The sequence below is a fragment of the Ursus americanus genome, chromosome 22 (genome assembly GCF_024610735.1).
Source record: "Ursus americanus isolate L20-20 chromosome 22, mUrsAme1.1.p, whole genome shotgun sequence".
Taxonomy (NCBI): Eukaryota; Metazoa; Chordata; class Mammalia; order Carnivora; family Ursidae; genus Ursus; species Ursus americanus.
In genome coordinates, this window is record NC_142148.1 from 23280261 (window position 1) to 23297551 (window position 17291).

Sequence of the window (17291 nt, forward strand, 5' to 3'; positions counted from 1 at the left end):
TCACCTCCCTGTGCTGCTGGCCCTGACCCTTCCCACCCCCGGGCCCCACACACCTGCAGTTCCTTGATCTTCTTCTGTAGCTGCGCCCCAAGGAGCTGCTCGTCCTCCACCCGCAGGTTCAGCTGACTCAACTCCGAGTCCTTCCTGGAGGTCGTGTGGGGCGTGAGCCAGGGCCGGGCAGACTGCCATCAACCAGCCTGGGGTCCCCCAGCCTTCCAATCTCCCTGCTCCCTGCCTGAGGCACCCAGCCTAAGGATTCCACACCCCGCCCCCCCGCCATGCCGTGGTCCCTCTCAAACCCCCAGCCTGGCCAGGGCCCTCGGTCCAAAGAAGGCAGGACACTACCACCCATGTCCTAGGGCCCCCCGTCTCGATCGTCCACGTTCATCTTCTGCAGGGATGCAGAACTGACCCCAGAGCCCAGAGAGAGAAACAGGTTACAGGCTCAGGACGCCGCCTGCTGGCCAGGGGCTCAGGCTGGCTGCCCACCCCATGCCTACTTCTTGAGCTTCTCCTCCAGCTGCTGCTTGTCCTGGGCCGTGTCAGTCACTGACTCCTGCGTCAGCTTGAGGTCACCCTCGAGCTTGCGCTTCGCCCGCTCCGTGTCCATGCGCAGCTTCTTCTCTTGCTCCAGGGAGCACTCCAGCTGTGGAGCAGGAGGGGTGGACAGGTTCAGGCGCCAGGCCCAGCAGGCCCCCGCCCTGGCTGCCCCAGCCCCCCTCTGTGCCCCCCTGGCCTCTGCAGGGGGCCGGCACTCACATCCTCCACTTGCTGCTCCAGCCGGAGCTTGGCCTTGGCCAGAGCGCTCACACGGTCCTCCTCGGCCTGCAGGTCGCCCAGGGCCTGCTGGTGGGCCTCCTGCAACGCCTTCTTCTCCTTGGTCAGTCTGGCCACCGACTCGTCCAGCGCCGCCATCTCCTCGGTCAGGTTCTTCACCTGTGCCCGTGCCGGGGTCACCATGAGGACGTCCCTCCCACACTCTGGTCTGAGAAGCCACCCACCAAGTCACAGCAACCGCCCCTTCCAACTAGGGGACCCCAGGCAAGTCACTTCACTCGGAGCTTCAATTCTCAGTAGATGCTAGCTTCCTTCGGTGTAACAGGTTCCAGACAGTCCCGGTTTCCACTGTGAGCACCTGAGCGGGCAGCTGACCCCGCGCCTCCCTCTTCCTCCCCCCCATAGCAGCATCACTACTCCGGGTCCCTGAACCGCATGGGGCTGTGGGAGGGGCCCGATGGCAGAAGGCATGCAGAGGCACTGGGGCCGGGCTTCCTGCCCTCAAGAGGCCTGCGGTCCAGGACGGATGACAGTTGCTAGCATTTGCTGAGCACCTACCGTGTGCTTGGCCCTGTGCTACGCCCTGTGCTGAGTGCTCGCAAAAGCTCGTTACACACTGAATCCTCAACTGCCCGAATGAGGTAAGTGCTGCTATTAACCCCACTTGACAGATGAGCAAACTGAAGCCCACAGAGGAAGTGACCCGCCCGCGGCCACCCAGCCGGGGTGTCCCAGAGCCTGGAGGTGGAGCAGCAGCTTCCTGGCCCCCCAGCCGGCCAGGCCCACACCTTGTTCTCTGTAGCTTGCTTCTCCTTCTCGGCCTTGGCCAGTGTCAGCTCCAGGTCGTCAATGTCCTTCTTGAGCTCTGTGCACTCGTCCTCCAGCTTGCGCCGGCGGGCGGCCAGGTCGGCGTTCACCTCCTCCTCGTCCTCCAGCCGCTCGCTCAGCTCCTTCACCTTCGCCTCGAGCTGCACCTTGGACTTGATCAGCAAGTGGCAGCGCTCCTCAGCATCCGCCAAGTTTTCTTGCTCCTGGAGAAGGATGTGGGGGGTGGGGCAGAGCTAGGGCCAGCTGAACCAGCCAAGGGACACCAGGCCAGGCCCTGGAGAAAGTTCGTGTGTCCATGCAAAGGTCTGACACCCATGCTCAGCTGGGCTCTGGGGACCAGCAATGCTTCTGACCTACCTGCTCTTGGCCCTGAAGGGGCTCAGGTGTGATGCAATGAGGGCTCAGGGAGAGGGAGAGGCAGGGACGGAAGCAGAAGATGTCCGGAGGGGACATCGGACAGGCTGGAGCAACTCAGAGTGAGACCCGAACACGGGCTCGAGGAGAGAAGTTCTGGGTGAGGCCTTCCGGGGGGATGGGCAGCAGTGCCCCAGATAGGTTTGGGTACTCTCTCCCACCTCCCCGTTTCCTCACCACCTGGCTGCCTCCCGGTCTCCTGTACTAGCAGGTGAGTTTGGTGACCACACCCTGTCTTCCCACCAGCATGTCCCCAGAGCTACAGCGGGGCCTGGTGCACAGGTGATACTCCGTGTTTGCGGAAGGAAGGAATGGCTCTGTGGACGTGGGGAGACTGCAGACTCTTGCTCCCTGCCCTCTGGCTATGACTGTTACTTGCCACCTGGCTTCCCAGGGGAAGGGAGCATGGGTCTGTCTCAGGGAAGGCAAGGAAGGGAGGGCGGGGGAATGGGGCTCCACTGCCACTTGAGCAGGAAGCCAAGGTAGCAGGAGGCAAGAGCATCGGGACACATGCGCAGACTCTGAGGGCAGGGAGGCTAAGCGTGGCCATGAGCCCGCAGGCCTCCTCTCATGGCACGTCTGGGACTGGGAAGAAAGATCCAGATCCTGAGCACCCGGAGCATACCAGGTCTACCCTGGCCCGGGTTGGGGGGGGGGGTTGTGATATTTCCTCAAAGCAGCCTGGGGTTTTCTGGGGTGCCAGGGGGCACAGGTCATCAAGGGAAGCCCCCCTTCCCCTCCCCCACTCACAGCCTGCAGCTGCAGGGCCAGGTCATTCTTCTCCTGGGTGACACTGACGTGGGTCTCCTCCAGCTCCTGGCGCTTGGCCTCGGCAGCAGCCAGAGCCCCGCGCAGCCCCCGCAGCTCCGCCCGCAGGGCCGCCAGCTCCTCCTCCGCCTGAGCTGAGCGCAGCAGCGGCTTCATCTTGAAAAAGAGCTTCATCCATGACCAGTTCTTGACGGCATTGAAGGCACGGATATTCCACTGGATGGTGAACAGGGCGTCCCTGGGGAGGGGAAGGCCCAGGAGGCCGCAGGCTCAGTGCTGCCCCTCGCAGTGACAGCCCGACATTCCCGGGGCGCGTGCCCCGCACGAGGCTCCGCACTGAACACTTTCAGCGCGGTCTCTCATCTTCCCGGCAGCCCCGTCAGGTGGGTCTAACGCCTCTGCTTTATAGGGGAGGTGGGGAGAGGCCCAAGGTCAAACGGGTCTGCTCCCTAATGTCCTGGTGGCCCTTGAAAGTATCCTGACCACAGTCACAGCTGGCTACTGTGGTCCTCGCAGATAGCCAGCTGTGACTGGGTCGGAGACTCACACGGCCCTTCTGCCGCTGGAGAGAGTCACAGCACCCACTCCTGGGACTGTCGTGCACTTTAACCAAGATAATGCAAATAAAGCCTCCTGCCTGGGGCCTGGCACTTCAAGTCTTGGAAAACACAGGTTGTCATTATGACCATTCTGGGCCACACTCTGGGTGGCCTGCAGTGGAGGGAAAGGTGCTCTTGCCCCAATGTTTGAGGTGAGGAAATGGAAGCTGGCAGCTGAGGGGCACAAAACAGAACCCTGCCCCTTCAGAGGCACCCAACCAGCCCCAGGGGATAAGCTGACCCCAAGACAGATAACACGACAAGCTGTGGAGAGCCTGGGGGTCCTGCCAGCCAGGGTACTGTGGTCCCGCCCCCACCCCTGGCCCCCACACACCTGCCACCAAGCAGGCGCTGGTACTCCAGGCGCATGAGGCGGCCCCGGCTCCGTGCCTGCAGCAGCGTCAGGACCTTGGCCAGACGCTGGTCACGAAGCTCCTCCAGGACGCCTAGAAGCCCAGCCTTGAAGAACACCTGGGGGTGGGGGAGGCACCGGGTGGAACCCCCAACCGCCTGTGTGTCGTCTGTCCAGTGGGACCACCCTCCATCCCGCGTGCCCCGACCTTGGTGTGGCCGAACTGGTACTGGGTGTGCTCAATGTCCAGTGAGCCCAGGAGCTTCTCTGTGGCCTTCCTGCTGTCCATGAAGGTGTCGTCCGGGATGGCACTGGGGTTCAGGATGCGGTACCTGGGGCAGCAGGGAAGGGCTAATGAGGAGGAGGCCAGACAGGGGCGCAAGGACGATGATTCCTGGGCCTCGCAGAGGCTCCGCAGGGGCCCCACCGACCCAGCCGGCGGGGGAGCATGGCCGCACTGGGCAGTGAGCTCATTCTGCTTAAAAAGCTCGGGCTGCGTTCAAATGCATTTTTTCATTACATTTGTTAAGAAATTGTATTTACAACAGGCATGCAGCACTTTTCATAATTTTTTAACTTACAATTTTTTATAATTCGTTTTTTTTAGAAGGCAAAAATATAACGAAGGGATATGGTACAGTGCATCAAAGCTGAAGGAACATTTGAGGGCGAGAATTCTCAATGACAGCAGGGGTTCCCAGCATGTCCACTGCTGTGGGTCCCAGTGGCTGTGGCCACACTGGGAAGGCCAGAGAAATACGAAAGCTCCCTCCCGAGGGGACTGAGGAACAAAGCACACAGTTCACTAGACTATGGGATATCTTACAGCCATAACAAAATGAATGCTACAAGTCATTAGACACCTGTCCAAACCCACGCGATGTCCGCCTCCAGGAGCAAACCCTGATGTAAACCATGGGCTTAAGTGATTATGGTGTGTCATCAGCTGTGACAGACGTCCCACTCTGGTGGGGGATGTTGATCCTGGGGGAGGTTGTGTGTATGTGGGGGGGGCACAGATATATGGGAAATCTCAGTACCTTCTCCATTTTGCTGTGAACCTAAAACTACTCTTAAAAAAAACTCTTAATTAAAAGGAAAAAAGGTGATGGTATAGACTTATGTCTGCTGACAAGGAGCAATCTCTTTCTCTTCCATGAAAAAACAAACTCACAAACGGGTGAAGGGTGGGGGGGAGAGGTTGAGAGCACACGCGCACGAGAGAGCACGTGTGCAAGCACGCCCATAGCCTTCGTGTCAACACGCGTGGGAACGTCAGAGTGGGTGACCACGGGGACTTCGGGAGGGGAATTATGGACCCCTACAGCCCCTAAAACCAAACTTTCGGAGGCAGAGGGAGCTGATAGCACTAACTGGCATCACATAAAGTCTAGTCTATGGGGACCCTCACTCCACTCCCAAGTCCACAGGCAGCTCCGCCTGCCCCCCTTCGACTCTGTTCTGACATCTGCTGAAGACATTTCAAACTTGACTTGTGTAAAGTGGAACTCCATCCACTATCCCTCCACCCCCCAAAATATCAAAAAACCCTGTCTTGGTATCTCAGTAAACCTACCACCAACTCCCCAGTGGCTCAGGCCCCAAACCTGGGATCATCCTCGTCTTGTTCTTATTCCCTATCCAATCCAACTTGGCCTATTGGCTGCACCTCCAATACTTACCATAAGCCTGCTGGCTACTCCCGCAGCCTGCTCCTGTCTCAGCCACGACCACCCACCCTGAGATGCCTGCCCAGCCCCCTCCCCAGTCCCGGTGCTCCCCTCGGTGATTGGAATCTCAGTCCTCGGGCCCTTGATCCCTTTGGTTCCAAGTGCCCATGCCATTCCCTCAGGCAGCTGCCTCCACCTGGGGGAGGGGGGGCTGTGTAGGAACAGGGGTGGGGTGGGCAGGGGAACCAGGGCCGGGCAGGGAGACACCCACCGCTGCCGGAAGTCAGCATAGAGCAGCCTGTTGGGGAACCCTTGGCGACAGATCCGGATCCCCTCCAGAACCCCATTGCAACGCAGCTGGTGTAACACCAAGAAGGCATCCATGACTCCTGGATGTGGCAGGGGTTCAAGGGAAAGGTTAGAAGTCAATGGAAACACCTTCATGTCCCAGAGAAAGACCACCAGCCCACAGAGGGGCTTTCTTCGAGACTGTGTGGGCTCCAAGGAGAGGGAAGACCCAGCTTCTCCATCTGCCCTGTCCGCTCCCTCCAATGGCCCCACCCCGCCAACCCAGCCCTGGGGTGACTACCTGGGGTCTTGTTCTCATTGGGGACAATGCAACGGACGAAGTGGGGCTGTGTGGCCCGCAGGTTGGTCATCAGCTTGTTGAGGTTCTCCTGGGGGTGGGAGAGGGGAGAAGACACAAGAGGGGCAAGAAGCAGAATTGGAAACCATTGCGGATCAGCCCGCTAAGGACTGGTGAGCCAGGCTTCTAAGCATGCCTCTGCACATCGGTCCTTTCACTCTGGTCCTGGTGACCCTCTTCCCTCTTCTGCTTGACTGGGTCCCCATCACTGCCACCGAAGACTTCACCCCTCCCCCCCACCCACCCAATCCCCTTCCCTCCCACGGGCCCTGTGGCTCCCTGCCCAGGCAGCGTGGGGACGGGAAGCAGCACAGACTTGCTGTGATGTTCACGTGGAGAGGAGTTAAACATCACTGCAAGTCTTAACGGCCGCCCGCCCAGGGTGCAGGGGACAGAGCAGGGACCAGGGATGGGGGTGGAGGCTGGCAGGGGAGGGCCTGCACAGGGCCCAGCGTGGGCCTCACCTTGTGCAGCTGGGACACCGTCTGGAAAGATGCTGCCTTCTTACGCTTCTCCTTCACCCCAGACTTGGGGGGCTCGGCTAGGAGAGACAGGACCAGTCACTCTAGGGGATGTGACTCTGTGAGTACCCTACAGGATGGCGATCTTGTCCCTCTGTACTCACTGGAACAGGAGCCTGAATAGTTCTCGTAGAGGGTAGCCAAGAGCTTGTTCTGCGACTTTTGGAAGATAGGAACCACCGTCTCATTCAACGGATCCTTGTTTTTGTCCAGCCAGCCCACGACGCTGTAGGGCACCTGGCGGAGACCGGACAGGTGCTGACAAGGGTGGGTGGGGGCACGGAGACTGAGAGAAGGGGGGGGGCAGTCAAGGGTTGGGGTTCCCACAGGCACCTACCACGCCCGCATAGTGGGCCACCTCAAAGTGGGCCTGGTATTTGCGCTTCTTGTCAGGCCGTGGCTGCTGGAAATTGGGTGACTTCCCCGCATGATTATCATAGAGCTTGGCCCGGAAGCTGGCGTCTGAGGCCTTGGGGAACATGCACTCCTCCTCCAGGATGGACAGGATGCCCAGTGGCTGGGGACAGGGAACAAGCTTGAAGGGCTGCCATGGGGCCAGCCCATCCTGGCTGGGCCAGATCCCCATATCCCAGAGCCCTTCCTTCTGGAAGCCTTCCCAGACGCCCCAACCACCTGCTGGGAGGGACAGAAACCAGACAGGTGCTTAGGAGTCCCGTCTTCTAAAAGAGAAGTTTGCAGCTTGGCTGCCAGCCCCCCTCTGCACGATTCACAGCTCTGGGCTGGCCTCTTCGCTCACAGCTGCACAAACTCAAACTGTTCCCACTCACGTCCCGATGCCTGTGGTCTCTCTCTTTCTCTCTCTCTCTCTCTCACACACACACACCACACACACACACACACAGAGTACAATAAAAAAAAAAAAAGCAGTTCAAACTTTCGCTTCCTCACATACTAGCAGGTGGGCCCTTGGGCCTCAATTTCTAACCCACAAAGTGGGGAGTGAATACTTTCAGTGATTTCACAGCAAAAAACTACTGACCCCCCAAATGTGCCAAAGCAGGAGATCACAGAAATGCGCAAAAATCACCTGCTGCGTGAACTCCTGTGGCTTCTTCAACAATGTTCAATGTTCAAAATACATTTTCAGAGAAAAAGTAAGATGCGAAATGAGTGCGAGTCTATAAAAGAAAACGCGTGCCCAGGATAAAGGGTTTGGAGACGTACCGAAGTGCCAGATACAGGCTGTACAAGGTTAGGATTAGGGGGAGATGTTTTTTTCCCCCTTTACTTCTGATTTTTCAAATTTTCTTTGATTTTTCTTTCTTCTGGTCTTTGTACAACGGGAAAATATGTGTAACCACTCAAAGCAAGAAGCAAACAGACCCTACCCTGCCTGCCCCCAGCGCAGTTCTGAGGGTCCAGTGAGACCGTGGCTGCAATAGGGCCTCGTGAACCACAGAGTCGTGCATGCCCAAGGGGCTGTGGTCAAGAGTGCTGGGTGCACGCTCACACGTACTCAGCAACACCACCGCCAGCAAAGCTACTCACAGCCATGCACGCTGCCATTCACACACGTGAACGGAGACACAGTCGCAGCCACGCTCACATACATGTGCACGTGAATGCTTGCACACGCTTGCCAGCCAGCACACATCCAGCTCACTCACCACACCCACAGCCCCTTTCCTTGCAGGGACCTTGGCCCAGGCCCCACCTTCTCGATGAGGTCAATGCAGGGCTGCAGGTCCAGGCCGAAGTCGATGAAGACCCAGTCGATGCCCTCCCGTTTGTACTCCTCCTGCTCCAGCACGAACATGTGCTGGTTGAAGAACTGCTGTAGCTTCTCGTTGGTGAAGTTGATGCACAGCTGCTCGAAGCTGTTGAACTGCGGAGGGAGGCGCCGGGCTCAGTGGTCAGGGACAGGGAGACCCACAGAGGACCGGGGTGCGCGTGACTTCACCCCCACCCACCCGTGGTCTCACACCCTGGGGAAGAACGGAGCCCAGGGGCATGAGCCTGCTCTCACCTCAAAGATCTCAAACCCTGCGATGTCCAGGACCCCGATGAAGAACTGCCGGGGCAGCTTGGTGTCGAGGGTCTGGTTGATCCGCGATACCAGCCACCGGAACAGCCGGTCGTAGGTGGCCTTGGCCAGAGCCCCCACGGCAAACACCACCTGGACGCATGGAGAGGCTGGTCTAGGGCCTGATGGGGAGGGGGTACCTGTCCCAGCTGTCCCCAGGTGGGCCCCGGCCTGCAAGCCACTCACCTGTTCCACACTCTGGCCCTTGGTCACATATTCATTGCCCACACGCACTCGGGGGTGCAGAAGGCCTTTGAGGAGGTCCCCACTGCTGACCCCCATCAGGTAGGCAGCCTTGTCAGCACCTGGCAGAGCACATGGGTGGGTTAAGAAGAAGGAGGCCAAGAATATGGGCACTTGGGGGCTCTACTGGCCTCTGCCTGGGGTTAGGAGAGGGAGGCTGGGAGAGGTGGAGTTCAGGGCAGGCAAACTCTATGGCTCAGATGAGTGAGGGTCTGGAGTTGAGAAGTCAGGGGTTACAGTCAGGGCCAGGGAAAACTGAGGCCAAAGGTTGTAGACAACGGTTAGGGTTAATGGTCACAGACAAGACACTGGGATCAGGGTCAAGGTTGATGACCAGGTCAGGGCAGGGTCAGGACCCCTCACTCTCAGTGCCGTCGGCCTCGGCCTGTTCCTCCCGCTGTTTCTGCTTGAACTTCATGTTACCAAAGTGCAGGAGGGCCCCCACGATCTTATAGCAGGCGCACTTCTCATCCACGCTGAAGCCCAGGATGTCCATGGCATGCTGTGGCAAGGGACAGAAGATCAGAGAAGGCCAGGGGCCAGCAGAGCTAAGGGCCCTGGGACTGCTCCCCGGTCTCCACCCAGCCTCACACATGCCCACACCATTGGCCCCCGCTCTGCCCTGTCCCACCACAGACGTACATCAGTGGCCATCAGCTCTTCCCCATCGTTCATGTTGTCCACAGTGATGACCCCCTGGCTGCAGAAGTGGTAGTCGTAGGGGTTCATAGACAGAAGCAGCATATCTGGAGGCCCAGGGAGGAGCAGAATGGGTTTGGTTGTGTTCACTCAGCTACTCTCCTCCCGCCCCCATCCCAGCATGGGAGGCCCCGGGGGTCACCCTGGCAGGAAACTCTAGGGCCTTCCCAGGACTTCTCTGTAGCTGAGTTTCTCACCTCCTCCCCCATGCTCATGGCTTTGCTTTCTTTATGGTTTTCTGAGGAATGAGCCCAGGCTCCATGTGCGGTGCTAGGACACAGGGAGGACCACACTCTGCCCTTTTGGGGCTTGCAAGAGAGGGGAGCTGGGCCGAGACAGAGCCATTGCTTCCCCCCCTGGGGAAAGTCCCAGGACAGCAGAAGGGACAACCTTGCCAAGACGATGACACCGAGGGGCCCGTTCTCCAGTACGAGAAGGAGAGGGCTCAACAATAACAAGTCCCAGCTAAGGAGTGGGGGGACGGTCCCACCTAGCCCCGCGGGCTCTGACTCCCACTCTACCCACCCTGACCCTCACCCTGTAGCTCCGGCTTCTTCCCCGAGAGGATCTGGTAGTAGACGTGGTAACCACGCTCACCGGGCAGCTGGAAGATCACTCGCGACTTCTCCAGGAGATCTGGGAGAAAGAGGGGCACTAGCCTACCATCCCCTGTTTCTCCCCAGACTGGGTTGCCCCAATAGGGCTGAGGGGGCAGGGAGGAGGTGCCAGTGAGGGTCAAGGGTGAGTAGAGAGGCACTGCGTCCACACACCTGCCAGCACGTACTGAAGGGTGTCAGCATGGGAATGTGCGTCTGTGTGTGTGTGGGGGGGGTGTTGGCATTCGTCCTTTTATCTGTGCTCTCATTCCTTCATTCACAGAGCACGCTCCTTCCCTTCAGAGCAGAGCTTGTGTGTCAGTGCGTGTGTGCGGCGTCATGAATGACAACGTTCCTTGGTCATCACATGCCTGTGCTTATCCATCAGGGTCTGGCCACGCATCCCAAGGTGGGGACTGGTCAGTGCGGGGCCTCGCATGCGGCCTGGAGCCTGGTGTCTGAGCAGGGGGGCTAGGTCAGGTGGGAGGGTCAACAACCCCCAAGAGGCGGGAGGGCAGGCTTCCAGGAAGGACAGCGACTCTGTGTGTACGTGAGGCAGGGGCCTGCCCAACTGGGGGCCAGAGAAAGGACTGAGGTGGGCTAAGGACTCAATCACAAGCAGCCTGACTGCCCCAGTAAAGATCTGGGTCTCCATCTTAAGGTAATGGAATCTAGAAAAGGTTTTTTAGCCGAAATATAATGTGGTGAGATTAGCTTCTGAGAAAATACCACTCTGGCTGGAAGCTCAAGCAGAGAAATGGAGGCTGGGAGACCATGTGGAGGCTGGTGGAATGTTCCAGGTGAGAGTAAGGTGGCAGGGGGTGGACAGTGGCCAGGGGATGGAGAGAAGTGTCTGGAACAGGTGGGAGCCCCAAGGACTTGAGGATGGATGCTCAGTCCGAGCAGAAAGACCCAGGCGTCTGTCCCCCATCCCCCTTTCCCACCCTCCCCTAGACTCACAGCTATCAATATCTGCGGATGCCAGCTTCCCAGAGGGACCGAAGTGAATGCGGATGAACTTGCCCTGTGGGCGGAGGAGCAGGCTCAGCTGGGGCCAGCCATCTGCGGGGCACTAGCTGCAGAAAGCTCCCACCACCTCCATTTCCCTGCTGCCAACCCCACCCACCTCTCCCACTGTCGCCACTCACAAAGCGGGATGAGTTGTCATTCCGCAGGGTCTTGGCGTTGCCAAAAGCCTCCATGGCAGGGTTAGCCTCGATGATTTGATCCTCGAGAGTGCCCTGGTGACAGCAGCATGAGGGGTCTGTCAGCCCTGGTGCCACTGACTGGGAGATCAAGGAGCCCAAGGGTCCTGGGTATCAGCCCATTCTGGACAACCTCTGGTTGTGGGGGAAGGAAGAGGGGCTCTCTGGGGCCTCATTATCATTGCCTGCCCCACTCACACTGGCCCCATACTTACCCCAGTCTTTGTGGCCAGAAATTGCTGGAAAGAGAAGACAACATTAGAAATTATGAGGTCTCACCAGGCTGGTGGATGGGGGTGGCAGTAGTTAGCAGGACAGTGAACGTTAGTCACCCAAATGTGTAGCCCCCAACCCCCCTCCCTGACCCTGTCAGCACTGTTAGAAGGAGAAATGCTAGAAAGTGGGAACAAGCCTGGCCCTACTCAGGGGCCTGAGGCAAGGAGCTGTGTCTCAGGGTCTCCTACTTGCAGCCCTTCCCCTCCCCCAGCTCTGTCTCTGGCCTCTTCCATATCCCTTAAGTTTCCATACTCCAAGAAGTAGCCCAAGCCCAAAAGCCCTAGGCCTTCCTGACTGAAATCAATTCCCCTTCAGAGCCCAACTCAAATGCCCCCTTCTCAGGAAGGCTCCCCTGTGCTCTGAGGCTAGAAGAGCCCTCTTCCTGCTGGAACCTTCTAACCCCTCACCTCCCTCTGTAAGAGCCTTCTTCACACTTCTCCTTTGTATTTCGACGAGCTTCATCCCCATCGTATAAATATCCATTGTACAATTGACATTGTCCACTGATTATTATACAAGATGGCCCTGCCAGGTGCATATTATTAGCCCTAATTTGCAAATGAGGAAACTAAGACTCAGAGCAGGGAAGTGACCTCCAGGCCACACGGAAGTGAAGGGCAGGGCAGGAACTGAGCCCGGCGTCCTGCCTCCCATGACACCACAGCCACGGCATGTCTCATCTAGAGGGACATGTTGAATTGAAGGAATCTCCCTTCGTTCCTCTCCTAGCCTCATCCTTGTCTTCTGTCCATGTAGGTGCCTTTCCTTCCCTTCCCTACCCTGGCTCCCTGCAGCCTGGGAAGAAAGGAGAAGAAAGGAAGGAATGGCTTCTGGAATGCCAGGTGCCAGGTCACCAGGGGACTTTGGTTATTCACTCACCTCCAGGGAGCCCAAGACTTAAAAATCTCCCCAGAGACATTGCTGGGGGGATGGAGGCTGGAAGGAAATGGCAAGAGCCCCTCCTTCTGAGCTCCGCTTCCCACACTCATATCCGGGGCCTTTTGAATAGGGTTCTCTATGGCACATGGAGTCAAATCTGGGGCCAAGGGGGAGGGGATTGATAAGGCTTTTAAGTTCTAGCATCCATGGACCCTGTGAGCCAGCCTTTCTTTCCACCTCCCTTGCCTGACCCCCACATACACCCCACCGTGCAGAGCTCCTTTCTGCTCCGCCCTTCCCAGCTGCATCCCTGCCAGCTCTGGCCTCTCCCTGCCCTCTGTTCCCGTTACTGGACCAAGCCCCAACTTTCTGCAGCATCCTCAGAGACACTGTGGGGGGGTTCAAAAATGGGGTGGGGAAGGGAGGGAGCAAAGAGCACCAAAAAGTCAACAGCAAAAACAAAACAACAAAAACAATCACCACCACCACAACAAAAAACCAAAAACAAAACTGAAAGGAAAAACAAAAACAAAAGCAAGAAAATCAAATGGGGGGAAAAAGGAAAAGGCAAAAAGAAAAACAACATTAAATGGAAAAAGAAAAGAAAAAGAAGAAAGAAAAATGCCCCAGAATAAAGCAAGGCTTAACAGGACCAGGAGTGCAGGCTGGGTGGGAGGTGGCCTGGGGCTTCCGGAAAGAAAAGGCAGCCCATTTTGGGTGGGGAGGAGCACACACAGAGCTCTGAACAGCTGGCCTTGGGGGCTAAGAATGAATGTTATACCCAGAAAATTAAGATAAAAACATTGGTCCCCCATTATTTCAGAAATTTCAAAAATCCATACAGAAATCACAGGGTGAGAAACTGCCCCCTGACCCTGGCTGTTGGGAATGCCAAGCGCCCTTGGCTCTGGCTGGACTCCATATAAGCCTGCTTTTTGATTGACAGCAGGTGACTGTCTTTGGTGCATGAAAACCAAGAAAATGATCATTTCATAGTTAAAAGCTGCCTATTCGGTAAACTTTCAAAATACGGAGGTCATGACGGAAGGGAAAATTACATAAAAAGTTTAGGAACAGCTGTGGTCCAGCCCCTGTGTGTTACAGATGGGGCCGCTGAGGCAGGTCCAGATTTGGGTCCCACGGTGTGGAAGAGGCGGTCACAGCCTCTCTCAGTCAAGCCTTGCTCAGGCCAGAGTCTGCCACCAGGGTGGGAGGCTCAGGCAGGGCTAGAGGCTCTGGGGAATCAACTTTTTAAAAAGGAATTAAAAAAAAAAAAAAAAAGAAAGAAAGAAAGAAAAAAAAAGAAAGAAAAAGAAAAAGAAAAAAAGAGAAACAGTGAGAAGCAGTGAGGAGAGTGGGGAGCGGCGCCCGTGTGGGCGAGTCTTACGGCCTTCTTGCCCAGCCCGTCTCCCAGGGCAGCGACGATGGCAAAGTACTGAATGACCCGCTTGGTGTTAACCGTCTTACCGGCCCCCGACTCTCCGCTTAGACGACACAAACATGAGTCACAAAAGCCCATCTGGCCACTCTAATTCCCCCCAACCCCCAACGCCCCACCCCTCGTCACTCTCTCTTTCTCCCCACCCAGCTCCCAACTCAGGACCCCCAACTCAAGACCCTCCAGAGACAGATCAACCCTCAGAGGTGCTGAGTTGTTTACAAAGCAAGCCAGGGCAGAGCATCCATGTGAGATGAGAACACACACGATGACACCGCTGTCTACTGAGCACTAACGTAGTGCCAGACACGGAGCTAACCGTTTTACCTGTACTGGCTTGTTGAAGCCTTAGAAACCCTGTAAAGCAGGCACCATTACCACCCCTATTTTATGGGTAAGGAAATGGGACTCGGGAAGTTACGTAAACGTCCCTGCTGTGTGCCAGCACATACATTAACTCGCCGACTCCTTATAGCTCTGCGTGGTAGGTAGGCAGGACTGTTCTGCTTTTACTGATGAGACTCAGGGGCCCAAGGGTACCAGCAGGAAGTGCATGTGTGAGAACTAGAACCCAGGTCCTTCTGGTTTTAAAGGCCTTGCTTTTAACCACCAGGCTTCATGCACACACACACTCACATACAATGTCCATGTTGGCTTGGCTGGACATGAACTTGGCATGTAATAATTCTACCACTTTCTCATGGGGGCAAACGAAAAATCAAAATAAGATTCAGGGATAAGGAGATTGTAAGGGGGAAAGGGAAAGTCATCTCCTCCCTCTTGCTGAGCCAGAATCATAATTCTTGAAAGATCAAGAGGGGCAGGGGAGAAAGTATCAGGGCTGGTGATCACTCTGGTGCTTGGGTATCCCTTCCCTGTCCACCACCCCATAATGCATCTGCTCAGAATGGGGGCAGAGAAAACGCTAATTTAGCTTCAGCAGGACACTAGCTCCCGATGGTAGAGGCCCTGCCCTAAGCGCTTTGGAATCAACCCTGGGAAATGAGTTTAGTTCCACTCCCCTCCTGCCAGGTGGCCAGCACTTCCCACCACACCCCCAGAGCCCCACACTCACGTGATCAGCATGGACTGGTTCTCTCGGTCTGGAGGAAAGGGGAGGCGACAGAGAAGTTAGCCAAGGTGGGGAACCAGTCACAGGTAGAACACTCTGGATATCCATGGCACTGGGGCAGCCCCTCCACCACCCAGGGCCAGAAATGGGAGGGACCAAGTGGGATCATCCAGACCCCATCCAGACCATGACCAGCTCCCACTTGGAAAGACAGAACGCTATGCCAGAGTGTCCAGCAGCATCAAAAGGGAAGCGGTACAAGTGGAGGGAAAGGGGTCCTTTACAGGGGCCTCCCTGGAGCAGGGGTAGAGGTCTTGGGTGAGGGAGAGGAGTCAAGGCGGCTCTTACTGCGCAGCATGTCATTGTAGGCGTTATCCGCCACTGCATATATGTGGGGTGGGGCCTCCGAGCGGCGCTTTCCCTTGTAAGCAGCCACCACGGAGGCCGTGTACACCGGGAGCCATTTGTAGGGGTTGATGGTGACACAGAAGAGGCCCGAGTACGTCTGAGGAGAGAATGTAAGGTGGGTTATTGAAGGCCAAGTTCCCATCCTCTGGCCCCAGCCCTCGCAAAACCATGACCCTCGCAATACGCCCCAAGGAACCACTTAAAGTGCCCCGCCACACCCTCTGTGGCTGTCCTAGCCCGCCCCAGCCCTTACTCCGCAGCCCGCGGCCCCACCTCCACATTGCCACGCCAGGCCTCTAGCTGCAGCTCCGCCCCTGCACTCCAGGAGCCGAACCTCCTCTAGCTCCGCCCCAACCCGGGCCCCGCCTTCCCAGGGCCATGACATCACCCTGTCCCACCCCTAGCCCCGCCCGCCCGTTCCCCGTGGCCCCGTCCCCACAGCGCAGAGGCTCTTCCCCTAGCCCCGCCCCTACCTCTATGGCCCCACCCCCACCGCACGCAGCCCGGCCCACGGCTCACGTAGATCATCCAGCGAGCATAACGCTGGCGCAAGTTGTGCAGCACTGATGCCTCGTTGAGGTGCGTCATCATGGCCATGTCCTCCAGCAAGTCGAAGCGGGGCGGGTTCATGGGCTGCAGTTCTGCTTCGCGTACCATCAGCATCTGTCCGGGAGACCATATCGTGGGAGACCTTAACATGAGGTGGGGTGGCAGGTGGACAGGAACCCACTAACGTCAGCCTCTTACCCCTTTGCACCCCCAGACCCCCCTTTGATTCAGTGCGCTAGCGCTAGCTGGCAATGAGCTGCACCCCAGGGGACAGAGAAGCTAATCCCAAAAGAGGGGACACAAACCTTCTGGTCTTTGGTCTCCACGTTGACTCTGCCCCCAGTAGCCTCCGACTTGATCTCGGCCTCCACATAGGCATCCTGTTCATCAGGTACCCAGACCCTCTTCCTCCCTGGTTGGGGGGGGGGAACACTGGGGCTTTGAGAAGGTCTAGGCACATCTGGGGGTTGGGGGCCCAGCTGGGGTTCCCAAGCCATGTGCATAGAGCTGTGCCCCTCCCATGAGCCCCCTCGGCCAGGATGCAGGGAATACACAGAGAAGATCCTTCCAGACCCAGGATCCTGGAAGGGTAGAGTTGGGAGAGTCTATAGGGATCTCTTCAGAGGGATTTCCTGACTGAGTTAACAATCCCTCACCACCTTGGATTACACGCTTGGGTTCAGATTCCGGTTTTTGCCTTATCTACCCTGCAATCTTGGGAAAATCCCTCATTCTCTCTGGGTCTCTTCCCTCAAAAGGCAAAATGTTATGGACATCTCCTGAGGTCCCATATGGAGCAGCCCTCAACATCAGGAACATAATTCTCAGGGGGGTTCTGCCTCCCCTCATTTTGAAGACTCAAACCCACTTCTCCTAATTCTGTGTCTTGTGTTCCTTCCTGCCTGGCCAGCTGGCCCCCAAGCTTCGGGGAGCGCATATTTCATGGTAGTTAAAGGCACGGACTTAGATTGCAGACCACCAGATTCTGTTCCCTGTCCTACTAGCCAAGCACCTTAGTCAGGACCAACCACATATCTTGCAGGCCCTGGTGTTAAAATGCAGGCCCCTTGTTAAAAAAATCATTACGAATTTCAAGATGGTGATTCCAGAGTATTAGATCAAGCATGAGGCCCTTCTGAGGATGATGCCCTATGCAAGGGCAGAGGTTGCACACCCATGAAGCTGGCTTTGGCCCTGGCCCCCACCCTTCCCAGGTTGTTGAGATGATGCATGGAAAGTCATCCACTCTGGGCCTAGCACAAAATAAGCACTTGATACACATTACCTATTGTTATTATTGTCCTATG

The 17291-nt window shown here is 57.0% G+C and overlaps 1 protein-coding gene and 1 long non-coding RNA gene across 5 annotated transcripts in view; one reads left to right on the forward strand and one right to left on the reverse strand.

Moving 5' to 3' along the window:
* MYH7B (myosin heavy chain 7B) overlaps positions 1-17291 on the reverse strand; it is a 38670-nt gene that overhangs the window by 5288 nt on the left and 16091 nt on the right. For 2 of the 4 annotated variants that reach the window (XM_045806141.2, XM_087853622.1), the window contains exons 3-28: positions 16290-16396; positions 15955-16098; positions 15376-15532; positions 15031-15058; positions 13905-14001; positions 11578-11601; positions 11306-11398; positions 11118-11181; positions 10099-10197; positions 9505-9608; positions 9226-9364; positions 8806-8924; positions 8563-8712; positions 8251-8421; positions 6913-7092; positions 6680-6812; positions 6519-6595; positions 5998-6085; positions 5680-5797; positions 3947-4070; positions 3721-3857; positions 2770-3025; positions 1566-1808; positions 760-936; positions 501-646; positions 54-144 (exon numbers count right to left, since the gene is read on the reverse strand). In XM_045806141.2, coding sequence (XP_045662097.1) covers positions 54-144; positions 501-646; positions 760-936; positions 1566-1808; positions 2770-3025; positions 3721-3857; positions 3947-4070; positions 5680-5797; positions 5998-6085; positions 6519-6595; positions 6680-6812; positions 6913-7092; positions 8251-8421; positions 8563-8712; positions 8806-8924; positions 9226-9364; positions 9505-9608; positions 10099-10197; positions 11118-11181; positions 11306-11398; positions 11578-11601; positions 13905-14001; positions 15031-15058; positions 15376-15532; positions 15955-16098; positions 16290-16396 — 3266 coding nt within the window. Of the gene's footprint in view, positions 1-53; positions 145-500; positions 647-759; positions 937-1565; positions 1809-2769; positions 3026-3720; positions 3858-3946; positions 4071-5679; positions 5798-5997; positions 6086-6518; positions 6596-6679; positions 6813-6912; positions 7093-8250; positions 8422-8562; positions 8713-8805; positions 8925-9225; positions 9365-9504; positions 9609-10098; positions 10198-11117; positions 11182-11305; positions 11399-11577; positions 11602-13904; positions 14002-15030; positions 15059-15375; positions 15533-15954; positions 16099-16289; positions 16397-17291 lie in introns of those variants that run through there. The other 2 variants (XM_045806155.2, XM_045806163.2) reach the window with 2 other exon arrangements.
* On the forward strand, positions 3022-3456 carry LOC148108039 (uncharacterized). The gene is made up of 2 exons (XR_015720921.1): positions 3022-3170; positions 3304-3456. It is a non-coding gene; the product is annotated as an uncharacterized LOC148108039 (long non-coding RNA).